The 12550-nt window shown below is 43.0% G+C and overlaps 1 protein-coding gene across 1 annotated transcript; it reads left to right on the top strand.

Annotated features, from left to right (window-relative positions):
- The first annotated feature begins 2274 nt into the window (after positions 1-2274).
- cibar1 (CBY1 interacting BAR domain containing 1) lies at positions 2275-7941 on the top strand. Its single transcript, XM_062410601.1, has 9 exons — positions 2275-2412; positions 3103-3337; positions 3441-3509; positions 4402-4503; positions 4736-4759; positions 5343-5471; positions 5589-5702; positions 6985-7104; positions 7524-7941. Exons 1-9 carry the CDS (start codon positions 2384-2386, stop codon positions 7632-7634), a joined length of 933 nt encoding a protein of 310 aa, XP_062266585.1. The 5' UTR covers positions 2275-2383; the 3' UTR covers positions 7635-7941.
- Positions 7942-12550: the final 4609 nt, after the last annotated feature.

Here is a 12550-nt window from a genome sequence, read left to right as displayed (position 1 = left end):
AATACAACTACCGGTCAGATACACACTGCTCACTGGGGATCGTACCCTCTCATCAAAGTGACATAGAGCAAGAACAGGCATTCAGGATGAGGGTAGGGAATGGAAGTGACATCTCTGATTTCCAAGTCAGTGAACCATCAAACTAATTTTGAAACTTCTATTTTAAGGTTAAAAAAAGGCTACACAAGGGAACACGGTGAGCACCATTATGTCTCCAGATGTGCTGATTTCAAATTAGTTTTTTTTTTTTCTATAAATGATTATAAAAAAGGAGAGAAATGAGGTGTGATAAGCAACCAGCCGCAGCAGAGGAAAGTTGCATCAGAAGCTCTTAACAAATAAATGAATCTATGCAGGCATCAGCTGTAGCAGGAAGTAGAAACCAGATCCTCTTGGGATTCCAGGCACACAGCTCGATGCTATGACCATGTTTTACATCGCCAATCTGCTACAGTGGGATCTCCCCTGCTTCAATCCCATGGATGATTAAGCGTGATAATTAAGGTTTTTGGACATTTTCCATAGAGGAGCAGACGTGGCAGCTGGTGACATTCATGCATTCCCAAACACAGAGGAGGGAATTACAATGAGGCCTCCATTCATTGCAGTGATCACAAAGTCTGCTCCTGGCACCAGTTCCAAAACAGTCAAGCTGTTGTTGAAAAGGACTATTTGCAATCCTCTTTGTTGCAATGTAGGCAATGTACCTTGATCTATTTGGGGAATTAGAGAAGCCATAGCCAAATATTTGGATTCATCCAGCAGGGGCACTCACTTCCTCGTTTTACTAACTTGGCACGGCACAACGTTAAAGACTGAACAACTGCTTTTATAGCCTGTGTTTAGTTATTGTGATGCGAGTTGAGTTAAGTCAAATAAATGAACTGTGAAATTAAAGAGTCGAAATCAGAGACAGTAACTTTTATGAGACATTAAACTAAATACCTTTGAGGTATGGGCCATACCATAAATTTAATCAAGCCACACCAAATTGCATAAAATTATAGTAGTTCCCTCAAAATGCCAGATTTAAAAAAAATCAAGTTCTATGGAAATCAGTGACGGAATGCCCTATTTTTAAAATAGCTAGATAATGATGTATAAAAATTACATAAAATCCTGTGTAGTCCCATTTATCAAGATCACACCGAAATATAATAGGTTCTCTTTGGGCTCATGTCCCATCCGTCCACCAAGATTCCTGGAAAAACCCTCTGAGGATTTTGTGTAATCCTGCTGACAAACAAAAACTGTCAGGGGCAAGAACATCACCTCCTTGGAAGAAGAGGTCATGGTTTCAGTTACATTTGAAAAACTAAGATTTCCACACATAGAAACATTCCCACAAGAGGAGGAACTTGTCTCAGTTTTTGTAATGCCTGTGTTCAGTACTTCCCTGACTACCTACATCAGGAATATTAACGATTTTAATGAATATATTTGAAGATTTTTCAAAGTAAAATCCAACATTTTCACTGTTTACAATTTTTCAAAGTAGAATAGATCATTTCAGAATACTTCAAAGTACTGTCAAAACACTTTGCTCATTAAGTTCAGAGAGATACTGATATGCCTGTGTTATATTTGGAGATTTTCATCTTTTGTGCGACATCCTCTGGCCTTAACTCTCATCAAGAGACAGGAAAACTATCAAAATATATATATATTAACGTGGACATTTTTTTTTTAAACCTCAGAGAGAGAGTCTCTGTGGAATAAAAGTGTAAAACTGCATAAAATGGAAAACAAACATCAAGCAAACTATGGCACAGCAGCGCAGCAAATTTACTCAGGATTGTCAATCTTGTAAATCAAGTTTCTTTTACTGCTTTATGAGTGAAAAATAATCACTGAGGTGAGCAACATACAGCATTCCAGCTAAACTCAAAATGTTATTCAGGAGGGCCCACATCTCTGACAAGACCAAACAATCCTACACATGATCAACAATAGTAGAAACAAATGAATCCTGCATCAGGCCTTTCATCAACATCCAAACTGAAATATAATGGATTCCTCCGCAACCCTCCATCAAGTTTGCCGAGACTTATTTTTGTAGTTTCTTGTCTAATACTTTAACAAACAAACAAACAAACAGACGGATCCGTGTAAAAACACGAGCTGCTGTCTGAGATGACAAACTTCACCGTCTTACCTGCAGCCCAGAGGCGAAAGTGAAGCGACTTCATTTCCCAGAATGCATTCCCGAAGCGGAAAAAGCGGGGGGGGGGGAGGAGGAGGAGGAGGAGGAGGAGGCGGGCTCCATGGAAACGGCAGACTGGCGTGCTAGCCTCGGGAGGAGCTGGTTAGCTGGAGGACATTCTACATGTGGATAAACATACGTGCTCGCTGACTCCGTTTGTTTCACCGCTGTCCTGCGAAGATGAGTCGGACTCCGGATGCGAGAGCGAGGTAAGAGCCGGTTCCGACCGCCCCCCCCCCCTCCATTACCCGGGAACCAGTGTGTGTTCTGTTAACGTTAGCAAAGAGAAACAGCTAGCAGGTTAGCTAGCTGCGGATCACCTTACGCTTATTTACTCTCAATAGCGATATGAGTGTGGACGAGTGGTTGTTCAGGAACTGTCCCCTTCTCTAAAGGGGATTCACGATGGCTGTGGATGAAAACAAATAGGTTTTACTGCCCTGAGCTAGATTGATGTTCATCAACACTGATAAAATCAAAACAAACGGTGCCTCACATCTGTGGTGTGGGCAGTGGAACAATATCAATAGGATCCTAGTGTTTATATCGGTATCAATACAACAAAATTCTTTATATAAGTTAATATATTTCTTGTGCATTGTGCAAGAAGTTTGGAGGATCTACCTCAGGTTTGCTAAATGTATTGATTTTTATCGAGTGTTTGTCTTTCTCTCTCCATAATAAAACATTTAAAACTACATCATTCACTCAGGAGCAAAGATGAGGATATTTGACTGATTTATTTTTATTTTATATTTTGGCCATATGTTCCAGCACTATCACACCAACACAGGTTATTTGTTTAAGATCTTATTACCCAGCACAAGCACTTCCTTGTCCTCTCACATCGGAACCGCTGTTTGATTCCTGATGTTGACGTTGTCCTCCACCCTCTACAGGGACAACCAGACCAGACAGATCCAGGAGAACATCACCAATGTGGAGAAACATTTCGGAGAGATGTGCCAGCTGTTTGCCGGTTACGTGCGTAAAACAGCCAGGCTACGGGACAAGGCCGACCTCCTGGTTCGGGAAATCAGCCTGTACGCAGACACTGAAACGCCAAATCTGAAGAGGGGCATGAAGCAGTACGCCGACCACCTGGCCAAGATCCAGGACTACCGCCAAGCGGAGGTTAGATTACATCAGCTGGCGTCCTTAATAATATCCTGCTTACAGCCACAGTCTGATTGTGTTGAGTAAGACATACACTAACATGAACTATTCTGCCTTGCAGGTGGAGAGACTTGAAGCCAAAGTCATAGAGCCACTGAAGAGTTATGGAGCTGTTGTGAAACGTAAAAGGGTAAATGTTACCGTCAGCCACGTTGACGTCTACACTGATTCCAAATGAGCCAACGCACAATAACAGAGCTGCAACCACGATCCACTTGCAACTACTGTAAAACTATATCGACTGTTGCTAACTGAGAAACTTAACTGCAACTTTATCAACTTCTGGTTTATTTCCAGAGCTTGACATTACTTTTCTGATTAGAGTTGTTGTAAAAAAACACACACTCACATTTTTAAATGATCCAAAGATGTTGAAATTGTCCACCTTCTCATGCAGTTTCCCCCATTTGTGTTACAGTTTGTTTCACTCTATTGCACGATTACACGTGTCCTGGCCTCTCAGGGTGTAGTGATAACATCAACGTATAAAGAGGATATAACGGAGGACATAGTTGGGATCACGCTGTCTTTGTCAGTACCACTGTGTGGCCACAAGAGTGCAGTGTTGTTTTAATCGTAATATCCCAATACTTCACAAACCATTCTGTATGCCACAGCCGGCATCAACCCTACTCAATGCCATGTTTCGATAGTGGTATTAAGAATATCAAGTTTCTTCGTGATATTTTGGAGTCTTTGTTACACATCGCGGCATATGCACTTGTCATATATGGATTTGTCAGACTTCATATCACATGCCCAAAATCCATATAATGCTTCTTAGCTTTTTCCTTGAAGTGCTAAATTAACTTTCCATTAAAGCCAATACTCTTTACTTTATCTTTCAATCCATTTGCTTAACATTACAATGCTTCAGATGTTTGCACAACAGGGTGCAGTTGAGGACATGATTTAGAAACTCAGAGGTCTAACCAAATACTTTTAATTAAGTCCTTGGAAATCTAAATCAGCATCGCTGTTCATTTTCATAATGACTACTGTGTCCTTGTGAATTCATGCAGGAGGATCTGAAGACGACTCAAAGTGCCAGAGAGAGAGAAGCCAAACAGATGGCTCAGCTCGAGAGGACCCGACAGAGGAACCCCTCAGACAGACAGATCATTGTATCCTTTCATCGTTCCTCTTCTCTCAAAGCCAAAAGATCAAAACGTTGATTAGATATTGATATTAGTTCATGTTTAAAAAGGGAAATAAACTTGAATATGTTTAGAATGTTTATCTTAACAAGTTTGAAAAGGCTTACATAACATTTCTTTACTTAACAATTACATGATTCAATAACAATGTGCAATTCAACAGGGAATTATTTGAATTTTTCCTTGACCTAGCCTTCAGTCTCAGGTGTGTCCCATGATATCTGTGCTTCTCATCGCTGGTGATGAATAACTACAAAGATGACACATGTTTCAGAGTTAAAGTTCAAATGGAAGAACAACAACTTCAACAGAAACTTTTGAAGAATAGTCTGCTGCAAAAATGTAGTGACGGCCACAGATCTTTTTCATTAGTCTTTATTATTAAAGTGCATCGTAGGAGTGACTTGTAACTGACTCACAGACTTGTTTTCCACAAGTGGAAGGTCTTAAGTCATTGTCCGACCAGTTCTACACGCCAACCTGCATAACCTGTAGGAAGTGAGAGTAATAACAGCAGCTCTTTTTTTTTTAAGGTCATGCTCTCTGTGTGTAGAAAATGTTGTATAATTGCAGGTGTTGGACTGGAACTGCAAGTCTAAATCTGATGGTACTAGAGTTTTACTACTGGATGATACTGGCCTGGTGTCAGTTGCTTCACACTGCACAAATCACCTTACACACCATGCACTAATTCCCTAATGAAACAAATCAATAGGTTCAAAGGGATGTTGTTGGATTCTAAAGTTTTTACATTAATTGTGACACGCTAATACTTTTGACCTTTGATGCCTTGTCGTGTTTTGAAGTTCCTTCTTTCGTTTCGCCACCAGGCTGAAAGTGAGCTCCAGAGAGCCACCATGGACGCCACGCGGACAACCAGGCAGCTGGAGGAGACCATAGATGAGTTTGAGAAGCAGAAGATCCGGGACATCAAGGTGACAGTGAAATTAAATCAGATAATGGTGATTTAAGACGTCTTAATCCTCCGTCAGTTGTTACCTCATGTCTCATTTAATACTCTAAGATTTGAATTTTCTTTCCCTTTCATATAGAAAGTCTTTGGCGAGTTTATGACAGTGGAGATGTCATTCCATGCCAAGGCCTTGGAGGTCTACACCTTGGCCTACCAGAGCATTCAGAGTGTGGATGAGGAGGCGGACCTGGAGGTAGGTTTTCCTCTGGTTTTCCCTTATGACAAAGTTTGTGTTCAGGAAAATCTGAGATAGAATTATTCCGAAAAGGGTTGTGTGTTTAGTGTGTCGCTGAACTGAAAAGGTTTTTTATACACCCTCTGCTTTGTACCCGATTAACCTCGTGGTTATATTTAACAAGATAAAGCTATCAAAGTCTCACACTCCCTTTACTCATCAACTTGTGCAGTCCACACCCTTCATCTGATGTGGTAACTTTTAAAGTAACCTGCGGCGACTGCTGCACGATTCAGACTCATGCCAGCTCCTGCACTGCTCTGTGTTTACAGCCTGGTCTGAGAGGTTTACCAAACTATTTTAAGAGATAAAGCCTGTAAAGGGGAAGCAAACCATCGATGAAATTCAGCGATATATCCTCCAGCAGATGCCCTTGTGCTATTTTCCTCCACCCCTTGCCATCTCATCTGTGTGTTTTTGCACTGAATCATCTCCCTTCCATTCATATCGAAGCGAAACTCCTCACCCAGCCAAGGCTGTTTGTCAGTGAGTCATAGCACAAAGCACGGCAGATTGAATCATCTGAAAAAGCCACAATGACAGGCATGAAGATAATCCTGATCAAGAGCCGGTGCGGATTGTATTGTCTATGTAGCGGAAACCAGTGGTGTGGTTTAAACTGCAGTTTGGCTGCGTGGTCGGAGGTGCACCCAAAGAGCTGCTTTGTTGACATGTGACAAAAGCTGATTGTCAGCCAGGTTATTGATTTCCTGGATATTCCAGACTGCAGAGTATTTCCTTTGTGTGTGTTTTCCCCTGAAACTCTCAGTTGTTTATATCTGAAACTTAAATTGCACAAATATTATCCCTGAACTGTGTCTTAATATCTGCAGGACCAACTACAAAAACAACCACTTTGTGATATTGTTTAATAGATGTTATGATTATGATTTAAAATCTTAATGGAAATAGTCTTTTTTACACTTTCCTTACATATGCAGCATATGAATTGATTTCATTATTATCTTTGATTAATTGATCATTTATGATTTATATATCACCTTTATCTAAGGCTGCTTTACTGGGGTGTTGATCCCACTATGTATATGTGCTGTTTGCTATGCTTCTGTACACCACGGCCACTTTAAAGTCCTTCCTTAAATTTAAATTCAGGGTTAACTATCTTGCATTAGAATCAGTGCCCATGTTACAATTACCCATCGGTGTGTGTGTGTAGGCATTGTTGCCATTCCTCTGTGTCTCTGTGGAAAAGTCTCGAGCCTCCTACTGTGTTTGGCAGGTGTTCAGGAGCTCACTGCACCCCCCTGAGTACCAGTCACGCTTAGACATAGTGCGAGCAAATTCCAAAACGTCCCTCGATCGGAGCGGCTCCTTCCTGAGCACATCAGGAACCTTACAGGTAAGATGATGCTGAACAGTTGACTCTAAAACTAGAGTTCCCCCAAAAGATTGAATTAGGTTTCTGTCGGGATTTGGGGTTTCTTTTGACTCTGATAGTTCCAAGTCTCATCTTAATGATAGAATATAAAAAAAAGTCTCTTCCTCTTTTGGAAACCAGTAGTTTCCTCATACCACAAGAGACTGGTTCTCGATAACAGCGAGTCTTATCAGTGCTGCCAGGGTTTGTGCTTGGCATCACCACCGCCATCTTTCACTTTGAAATTCCCTCATGTCACAGCATGCCACAATCGTCACGCATTTCCTCATGCATTCAGTGTTACCACCGCATCTTCACATCACATTCCACAGTATCAACCGTCGTGATTGGTGACTTTCTGCTGAGTGTTCCTCAGTGACGGTTTATTTTTTGTGTCACAGCAACAAAGAGCTTCCATTCAGCAGACCGGAGGTGAGGAAGAGGAAGAGGACAACGACGAGGATGAAGACGAGTCTGACGAGGACGAAGAGGACTCAGAGGACGATGATTGAACGCTCGTTAAATTGCCTTTTTTTTCTTTTAGTCATTTTTCTGTATTGGGAGAAAAAAAGGGATATCAAAAAGTGTACCTACAGTAAAAGCTGTGTCATTGCCAAAATCCCCTGCCACAGGTGGTGTGAGCAGTATTGTATTGGTGTTGTGTTGTAGCTGTGTGATGCTCTGTGAGGGAGCACGTTGTTCTTTCCACCCAGTGTTTGCTGTTTCGCTATATTTTTTTATATCTCACACATTTAGAAAACCCTGCATTGTATAGTCACGAGCCTTTTATAAATAAAAGAAAATCAGTTTGTTATGTTCCGCGATGTTCCAGTGACTTTCTGTTCTATAATAAGGACATGGTGTACGCTCAGTCACTTTGCATGAAAAAGCCAGCAGAGTGGCTGATTGTTATTTCAGAAGCTGTTCCGAGTGTGAATCAGTGGAAGTGATGGTACTTTGTCTGCAGCTGAAAGTGACTCATCTCGAGCACAGACATGTAAAAGTCAGAGACATTTAGCAGCGCGCTGTCTGTGTTTATCAGTACATGTAGTGTATATATGTGGATGTGGGTACTTTTATCTTTGGGCCTAGATCTTGCGGGCTGAGGACATATTGTTAGCTTTTGGGTTACATTTAGGTTAGGGTAAGGGCTGGGGTTAGGCATTCAGTTGTGTAAGGTTAGAGTAAGGGGCTTTAGGAATGCATATGCCAATGAGTGTCCTCACTAAAATAGAAGTAGAAGAATGTGTCTGTGTGCTCCCTCGTTTTTTTGTTACTTCTCTAAGACCCTTTCCTGCATGAACACTGACCTTATCAGGACCAGTAGACTTCATGGGGACCAGCACATCATTTCTGAGGTCCTGGTTGAGGTTACAGCTAAAGATTTGGTCGGCCTTTCCACAATGACTGGACGTCAATGCAAAGTCCTAATAAGGGTAGCTGTGCGTGTGTGAGACTGGACACACTTCTGTATTTGCTTGTGGCTCTGTATAAAACAGTTGTGTGGATGTGTGTTACAGAATGTGTTGTCTGCCACAGTGCAGGCTGCTGTCAGCTGATGGCTACTATGTCTGTCTTGCATGAGTCACGCTGCACATTTATCATTCCTCAGTTGCCCATGTCATGATGGATACATTTCTGCCCCTGGACCCACACACACACACACAGAGATACAAGCAGCACACATCACATTTCAGCTTCACACCGTTATCTGACAAACAAACGATACAAGCACATTCACACCTGCATTTAAAAAAAGAGTCATTTTGCAACCAACAAGTCTTTTTCATTATCAGATACGAGGGCTACTTCCCCCTCAGCGACTATCTTAGTGACTGTGAGATAAAAGCTGCGTAGGTGGTGTGTCATCAACTCTCTGCTCAACACCACCTCAATGCATGTAAAGGTTAATGGGTACGCAGACACACACTAACGCACGCTGGCGTACCAGTTGACGCTGTGGATCCGAATGGCCTGTGTTCCAATGAGTCATCACCTATAAAGTGTGTGTGTGTGTGTTTGTGCCAGCGAAGTGAGTCAGAGAGCGTTTCCACATGCAGATAAACCTAAAGGCTCCCCTCCCTGATCCCAGTGCAGAAGAATAGAGGAGCAAGCGTGAAAGAATCCAAAAGAAATGAACATAAAAGCAAAAGGGGTTTAAAAAAAGAAAGGGAAAAGGCCAACCCATTATGTTGGCCGAGAGCTGGAAGTATAAAGGGGAGACGGGACGTGGTGACTCATTGACTGTTAAAAACAAAAGCTGAAAAACAAACAGGGATACCCATGCGAGGAACCAGATGTGGAGGGAAACGAGGAGGAGGAGGAGGAGGAGTGTGGAGGGACAGTTGAGCGAGGTCAGTCTTAACCTCAGGTCCTTATCATTGAGTCTGACTCATTGCCCCTGAGCGTCACATGGCTCAAATCAAATGCAGCTCCCGCAGCACGAGCCAGCCTCATGCAGCCGCTTTTATATGCAGAACCTTTCCCCATGAGCACCGAGGCACCGAGCTTTGCCAGGAGCGAGCACGAAAAAAAACTTGGTGTCACAGGTTTTCAGTCTTTGAGCATCAACATAAATGTGGAAGGTTTCTTAAACTTTCACCATTCAATGGAACCCGACAGTCCCTACAGTGAATATGAATTAAAATCATGTATTTCCAAGGTTTTGCGGGCATTTTAGAAAATTTGAAAGGTCGTGGCACGGTTCATTTCCCGCAAGCCACCACCAGAGGGGGACGTTTAAGTTTTTTTTTTTTTTACCTGTACTGCATAATTTGGGAAACTGAGCTGAGGAGACATTCTGTTCTTTTCCAACCTGTGTGTGCGTGCGTGTGTGTGCACGTTGACTCTTATCATTTACCTCTCAAAAGAAGCCGTCTGCATTCCCCAAAGCCACATAACTGAGATTAGAACTGTGAGACAAAAACATCCGGATGTGTCGCTGATTTTATGCCATTTAAAACTGTCCACCTTCATAGCAGACCATATATCTGCAAAAACAACACCAAACAGGGGCCGACTGAGCCGTGCTGGGTTGGCACAGTGGTTCAGTCCTTTTAATCAATACTTGACATCCACCATACCAGTGCCTGGAAGAGCCAGTGCTCTGTGCGTCTGCTTTGCCAGTTTAACACTGTGAAACAGGTGGGGATGTTTGATACTCCACCTCAGAGGCAGACGCAGATTCAGGGCCGTGTCCTGACTTGATAATTTATGTACATACCTGTCCAGTCTTTCTTACTCCTAAAGCTCCAGAAACATTCTCCTGTGAGAACGCACAGGGAGGGTGACTCATGGGTCAAATCTAATGGAGTCAGTATCTATGGCGCTGGACCTTATGATTGGTTGGTCCATTGATCTGGCACTAAGAGGGAAGGATTCCCTCCTCTCCCCCTCTGACTCATCTGCAGTCGGTCCCAGTGACGGCCGGGCCTCTGTTTGTCTGAGTGAAGGAGAGGAGGCATGAAAGTGAGCGTGCCATTCGTATGTGTGTCAGTGTAACTCGGATTTGTGCAGGCACATTTAGCCAGAAGGGAGATATTGTGTTTGTAAACGTGTGTGCAAATGTCTATGGGAGCACATTATATACTTATGTGTATATACAGCGTGTGCATGCGTGGCACAGACTCCTACAGTACCATTGTTTGGAATATTAAATACAGTGCCGTGCTGGCGGCTGTTATAAAATCGAGAGGCAGCATAGCCGGAGTGTGACTCACCCACTGACTCACTGACAGCGCTGCCATTGCATGTGTATGTTTGTCTGTGTGTGTCTCACACTCACACTCACACTCAGAGTGATTCCTCTGGTGGACCCGCTGTGTGTTTCTGGTGTTCTAAGAACTCTGAACCCTGCCACATTCCCTGGATTTCACACCAGCAAACAAGGTTACAAGTGTATGTGTGTGTGTGTGTGTGTGTGTGTCTTGTTTGTTGCAAAAGATCCACGCAGCACCGAGAGATCCGAGCAAATGTAGTTTAACAGAGCGACGTTTTCGATCTTCACATGAAGTCTCCGAAATGAATGATCACAGAAACTACAGGTAGAGGAATAGTGATATGGAAAACAAGAAGAAAATTAAAAAGAACAAGTGGGCAAAAATGTGTAATACAAAGGGAGACACATCTCCCTAAGGATGTTAACCTTAAAGAGCCAATAAATACATTTTTCATAAAATCTGTACTTGTTTGTTTGTATAAACATTTACAACATCAACGTGTGTGTTTCCGCAAGGTTGCATGTTTTCATTTGAAACGCCACACAAGCCCTGTGTGCGCTTCCAATCACCTGTTTGCCATTACCGAGAGAGGAGACCTCGAGCTGCTGCTGAATGTCTTGCCAACATTTGTACAGTAACCGCTCGTGCTCCCATTCCTCTGATTTATGCACCGGCATGAAAGCCAGTGTATCTGCTGTCAAGGTCAGTAACAGTCGAAGTGCAGCATCTGTCCGGGACTCCGAGATCACAGGTACGAATCCTAAATCAAGGGACGGCCGTGCTTTGAACACATATACAGCATTTTAAATATACGTATAGTGGCACGTGTCAACGCTGTGCTGCTGGGCTCTGAGACAGTAAATCAGAGTGATTTCTTATTAACTTTCCAACGGCTGAAAGTGGCGTCACTTGGATATCCCCGCTCGGCATAAATCAGGTTTTGCAAAGAATAAGAGATAAGTGAGAATCCTGGTGTGTGGGTGTGTGTGTGTGTGTGTGTATTCTCCACAGACTGATTTTGATATATGGTTCTGTATCGTAAAAAACATAACACACCTGCAAGAGGTCTAGCGTACGTGCAAGAGTTTTTTTATCTAGTTATTTTGCCTTACAGTGTGTGTGTCTGCGTCATGTCCTGGACCTGATATCCAGGTTTGTCCTCATACTCTGCCTGCTAATCTATCCCGCCCTGTGGCTGTTGTTAATGATTTCGAAATCTTCTGCTTTCAAAGGAATGGGAAGGAGCGAGACAAAGGGTATGTGCTGTGTGTGTGTGTGTGTGTGTGTGTGTGTGCGTGCGAGTTGCATCTATGCATTGCGCAAGACGCTTATCAGACAGAGCTGTGCTGTGATCAGTGAGGAAGGCCTTGGCTCGGGCCTGTACGGGAGCCCCTCGTTGCCTCAGCCTTGTGTAGCTGTGTGTGTCTGTGTCCGTTCACTGACATCTGTGTGTGTGTGTGTGTGTGTGTGTGTATCCTTTTTTTCTGTCCCGTACCTCCCATCAGCCAAGAGGCCCGGGTATCACCGGGTCATTATTAGCCTGTTTGTGTATTGGATACAACTTCTCTGCCAGGTGAGCAGAGTGTGTGTTTACAGTTGACCAATCACTTCCTAGTATAACCCTGCACTGCTATCAGCCATTACCTGCAACCCATCAGTCTTATCAGTACTACGGTTCATTACAGTTTCCAGCTACCTTTTATTAACCC

Source organism: Platichthys flesus, chromosome 17 (assembly GCF_949316205.1).
Source record: "Platichthys flesus chromosome 17, fPlaFle2.1, whole genome shotgun sequence".
In the NCBI taxonomy this organism is placed as follows: domain Eukaryota; kingdom Metazoa; phylum Chordata; class Actinopteri; order Pleuronectiformes; family Pleuronectidae; genus Platichthys; species Platichthys flesus.
This window is presented reverse-complemented; position numbering and strand designations above follow the sequence as displayed.

What these genes read in the sequence shown, in the direction of transcription:
- cibar1 (XM_062410601.1), top strand. Translation starts at nt 2,384, where the DNA reads ATGAGTCGGACTCCGGATGCGAGAGCGAG. An exon ending in CCTCAGACAGACAGATCATT is followed by an intron (nt 4,504 to 4,735) that starts GTATCCTTTCAT and finishes CCTAGCCTTCAG; the next exon opens with TCTCAGGTGTGTCCCATGAT. An exon ending in GCACATCAGGAACCTTACAG is followed by an intron (nt 7,105 to 7,523) that starts GTAAGATGATGC and finishes TTTGTGTCACAG; the next exon opens with CAACAAAGAGCTTCCATTCA.